This window comes from Ichthyophthirius multifiliis (genome assembly GCF_000220395.1).
Source record: "Ichthyophthirius multifiliis unplaced genomic scaffold scaff_1120509250139, whole genome shotgun sequence".
In the NCBI taxonomy this organism is placed as follows: domain Eukaryota; phylum Ciliophora; class Oligohymenophorea; order Hymenostomatida; genus Ichthyophthirius; species Ichthyophthirius multifiliis.
In genome coordinates this window covers 33,631-38,630 of record NW_004087049.1, presented here as the reverse complement: position 1 = coordinate 38,630, position 5,000 = coordinate 33,631, and the positions used below count along the sequence as shown (strand labels likewise).

General features: G+C 16.7%; 1 protein-coding gene across 1 annotated transcript in view, besides 15 other annotated features; it reads left to right on the top strand. All coding sequences in view use genetic code 6, as the record gives it.

Moving 5' to 3' along the window:
- The window catches only part of IMG5_050490 (hypothetical protein), a 3,314-nt gene extending 1,885 nt beyond the window's left edge, over window positions 1–1,429 (top strand). The window contains exons 6-8 of the mRNA XM_004037464.1: window positions 1–925; window positions 970–1,085; window positions 1,212–1,429. The exon at window positions 1–925 is cut by the window's left edge and continues 229 nt beyond it. Of these exons, the coding sequence (XP_004037512.1) occupies window positions 1–617 (617 nt within the window). The 3' untranslated portion in view covers window positions 618–925; window positions 970–1,085; window positions 1,212–1,429. The remainder of the gene's footprint in view (window positions 926–969; window positions 1,086–1,211) is intronic.
- Window positions 1,087–1,176: a microsatellite.
- Window positions 1,311–1,356: a microsatellite.
- A 287-nt stretch (window positions 1,430–1,716) lies between the features above and the next one.
- Window positions 1,717–1,794: a microsatellite.
- Window positions 1,717–1,796: a microsatellite.
- Window positions 1,717–1,797: a microsatellite.
- Window positions 1,798–1,808: 11 nt separating this feature from the next.
- Window positions 1,809–1,842: a microsatellite.
- Window positions 1,809–1,853: a microsatellite.
- Window positions 1,812–1,846: a microsatellite.
- A 1,439-nt stretch (window positions 1,854–3,292) lies between the features above and the next one.
- Window positions 3,293–3,327: a microsatellite.
- An 863-nt stretch (window positions 3,328–4,190) lies between these two features.
- Window positions 4,191–4,245: a microsatellite.
- Window positions 4,191–4,251: a microsatellite.
- Window positions 4,205–4,246: a microsatellite.
- Window positions 4,252–4,430: 179 nt separating the features above from the next.
- Window positions 4,431–4,481: a microsatellite.
- A 201-nt stretch (window positions 4,482–4,682) lies between these two features.
- Window positions 4,683–4,730: a microsatellite.
- Window positions 4,731–4,819: 89 nt separating this feature from the next.
- Window positions 4,820–4,865: a microsatellite.
- Between the last annotated feature and the right edge of the window lie 135 nt (window positions 4,866–5,000).

Below are 5,000 nucleotides of genomic sequence, written 5' to 3'. Positions count from 1 at the left end.
AAACAAATGGAGTAACCCCTAGAAGATGGATTAGATGTGCAAATCCAGGTTTGGCAAAATTACTTAACCAAGTAGTAGGAAATGATGAATGGCTTTTAGATATGGAAATTTTGAAAGAATATAAACATATTATTAATGATTAGAAGATTTAGGTATAATGGTAGTCGATTAAAAGATAAAATAAGGAAAAACTTTATTGGTGGGTTAAAGATAGATGCGGAGTAGATTTAAATATTGATAGTTTGTTTGATATATAAGTTAAGAGAATCCATGAGTATAAGAGATAGTTTATGAACATTATATATTGTATAAAGAGGTATTTGGATATCAAAAATACACCCGCAGAATAGAGAAAAGCTAAGTTTGTCCCAAGATCGATTATGTTTGGAGGAAAAGCAGCTCCAGGTTATTATACAGCAAAGTAAATTATCAAATTAATCAATGCAGTTGCTTAAAAAGTTAATAATGATTAAGATATTGGAGATTTACTTAAAGTGGTATTCTTACCTAATTATAATGTTTCGAATGCTTAGGTTATTATTCCTGCTAGTGAACTTTCGTAGCATATTTCTACTGCAGGGTTAGAAGCTTCTGGTACTTCTAATATGAAATTCTGATGAACGGTTGTCTTATTATAGGTACTATGGATGGTGCAAATGTAGAAATTGCGGAAGAAGTCGGCGACGAAAATATGTTTATTTTTGGAGCTTTAGTTGATTAAATACCTAAACTTAGGGAAAAAATGAGAAGCTTAGAAGCTAAGGATTACTTCAATTAAAACTTGAATGATGTCTTAGATGCTATTAGTAGCGGATTGTTTGGATATAAAAATGAAATGGATTAACTTTTAGATACTATTAGAAATAAAAATGATTTTTATTTAATTGGGGGTGATTTCTAATCTTATTGTGAAGCTTAAGAAAAGGTAATTTAAAAAAAAAAAAATTTTTTTATATTTTTAATAAAAAGGTTGATTAATTATATAGAAATCCAACAGAATGGACCAAAAAATCAATTCTTAATACTTTACTTTCAGGTAAATTTAGTAGTGATAGAACTATTAAATAATATGCAGAAGAAATATGGTATATATATAATATATATATATATATATATATATATATATATATATATATATATATATATATATATATATATATATATATATATATATATTTGTTAATGCTTAATTTTTTTTTTTTTTTTTATAGGAATATTGAACCTTGCGAAGTTGTAAATCCTTCACATTAGGAAAGAGATAGATATGTCTCTAAATCATGAGGAAAATATTGAAAAAACAAAAATATATAAATATATTTTTGTTTTAATATAATTTTATTTTTATTATATTTATTTCTTTTAATTTTTATATTTGCTATCTAAATTATTTAGTATATATTTATCATTAAATTAATTTTTAGAATTATTATTTTATATAATTAATATGTTGAGTATAATAAATAATAATAATTTTATATAAAAAAATAAAAACAATAGTTTAGATTTTTAAAATTAATTATAATTAAAAAATAAAAATATATATATATATTAATAATAAATATAAACTTTTTTGTAATGATTTCATTAAAAAATAAAATAAAAGAAAATTTTTAAGAAAAATTTGAATTTTATTTTAAAAATTATTAATTCTCTTAAAATTAAATAAATAAATTGAATTAAATGTATAAAAAATTACGAGCAACTATAAATAATTTCAAAAATATAAATATAAGAAATATTAAAATAAGAAATAAAAAAATTAAAGTATAAATATAAAAAATAAAAATATAAAAATAACAATTATGAATTAAATATATAAATAAATATATATATAAATATATATATACATATATTTGTAATTATTAATATAATTTTTACACTATTTTTTTTATATTTTATTTATTTCAAATTAGTTAAATGATTTAATTTGTATTCTAGCATAAATAAACAAATTTATGTTTATTATATTTACAATGAAATAATATATTTTATAATCATTCAAAATTAAAATATTATTTAATAAAAATAATTGCTATAAAATTTTGTTTTATATTTTATAAAGATTTTTTTAATATAATATTAATAAATAATATTTTTCATATTTACAGTGTACTATTAAAAAAATAATTTTTTAATACTTTATTGTAAAAATATATTTAAAATCTTTTTTCATTTATTTTTAGTTTTCGGTGCTGTGTTATATTTCACAAAAAATTTTTTATTGATTATAAATATTAAAATGTTATTATTTAAGTGCAATAAATAAATATTAAATTATTTAAATAATATACACTAACTACTATATGAATATTTTTAATTTCTTAATAATTATATTTTTATTTTGTAAATTTAATCAATTTATTTAATTGATCAATATAAAGTTACAATTTTTTTTTTAATAAAAAAATCATACTTTTTAATTATATATTGGTTAAAAATAAATAATATTCAAAAGGAATAAGCGCTTTTTTTAACTGGTTTATGTTATGAAATAAGTAGCAATTATAAAAATAGTTAATTAAATTCTTATCTGTGTTCATCTATAATAAAAAGGTAAGTTAATTTATATTAATTTTACTTACAATAATAATTTTTCGATATGAATATTATAAAAATATATAATTTTTTGTTTTGTTTAATAAATATGAATTTGAATATCAATATATATATATTAGATCATATTTAAAAAGAATGTTGATTGTTATAAAAATTTGCAAAAAAATAATTTAAAAAATCTATGATTTTTATAATTATTAAATATTGAAAATAAAATAATTAAAAAAATAATAATAAATTAGTATTCTTAACATATATAGTAAATAATTATAATTTGTAATTAATTTTATTATATAATAATGAATAAAATATTTAATTATTGAATTTTTAAGAAAATAATACAAATCAATCAAAATCCATTTTTCTGAATCTAATTATTTTTTCAATTTTTCCTTCTCTGTTAATTTTTGCATATTAAATAGACTCATTGTCTATATAAGTAATAATAAAAATATTTAATAAACTTGCCAACAAAAACACTTAAGCGTCATACCCATCCAAATGTAAAACTTGTCCAAAAATAAGGACAGATAATACTACAATACCTATAAAATAAAGAATAGTTTATAAAATTTAAAGCATTTATTTTATTAGTTAAATAATTTAGAAAGAACTTAAGAATTATAGGAAAAATAAAAGTTAAAATCCAATAAATTATTTAAGCATATAAAAAGGCCTATAATCATCAATAATTAAAAAATATTGTCATCGTCATCATTATTTGAATTTTATTATGGAGATAATTAACCTTAATGAGATTATTAATCTTAAAGATGCTATTAGTCTTCATCTAAATCAAGTTTTCTATTATATTTTTCGTGATTTTCATTTCTAATTTTTAAGATCTGTCAAGTATAGTGTAAAAATAAACTTAATAACTTCGAAATAAGGAAATTTAATAACACAGTCAATATTCTGAAATAATAACTTTTATTTTTGAATGAAAATTTTCCTGCATTTTTTAATTAGTAACAAGATAAATTCAAAATTGTATTTTATTAATTTACGGGATTCTATTAAGGAATATTTTTATTATCGTTAGTAATGTTACTTTATGTAATTATATTATCCTATTATTATTGTATTTAATTTTATTAATTATAATCCTGTTTTCCGATATCTAAATTCTAAACTTAATTAATTTAACTAGTCTTTATACTTGTTGAAGGAGATCCATCTCCATTTACTTAATTGTATTATTTTTGTTATATTACTAAGTTATTTAATTATATATTTTATTAAACTTATAATTAAGAGTCTTATAATTTTTATCTTGATAAGCAAACCCATATTAAGAAAAATACTGCTGTTATAGAAACGTTTAATATTGCGTATATTAAAGTTACCATTTTGTCAGCTTTTGATCGTTTATCATCTTCATTTTTTTATCTTTATTGTTTTTATATTAATTATTTCAATTACTATAATTATTATGTTATATCTTCTGATTAAGGACCATCTTGAGAAGTTATTGGAGTTTACTGATATTCTGACGGAGGTTATTACGCATCCTAAGTTGGGTCTAGTTATTCTGGAAGTGCATCTTATATTTCAAGACTTCTAAGAAAAGCTTATGTAAAAGATATTAAGGTAAATATTATTATTAATAATTATATTTTATTATTCATTTATGCTTATTTTGAATATTTTATTTATAATATTTATTTTATTATTTGTATTATTATATTTTGTTTTTTTTGTTTTTTTTTTTTAAATAGGCATTGTCTTTTAATTTTTAATTTAGAACAGTAAAATATGACTTTTATCTATATACGTGAATTTTTTGTTTTTTTGTTTTTTTTATTTCTTATTTTTATGGTTTTATTAATATTCAGTAGGTAATTAAAAATATAATATAATAAATTGAATAAAAATATATAATAAAAAGAAATTTAAATAAAAATAAATCAATATAATAAAAATAATTTTCAATTAAATATATATTTTTTATATAATATTAATTTTAATTGCTATTCTTTTTTTTATATTTTTCATATTAAATAATTAGCCTCAACTTATCAATTTTATTTTTTGCTATTATATAAATACCAGAAATAATATAAATGAAATAATTAATGAATAGAAACAAAATTAAAAATTTAAAAAAGGAAAATTTTAAAAAATAATTTTTATTTCTATATACAATAAATTTTTTATTTTTTATTTATAATAAAAAAATAAATAATATCATAATTAATTATAAAAGATCATAAAAAAATTATGTATTTTATTAATACAAAAAATAAATAAAACAAATAGTATTTTAAATAATGATATTTAATTTAAATTAAATAAATAATTTTATTTTATTTATAGATGATTTTTTTCAAAAAATAAAATATTATTTATTATTTCAAAAAAATAATGATAAATAAAAATAATTTATTTATTATACATATCAAAAAGTTTAAAGTATTCATTCATATTTATATTTTATTAAAAAA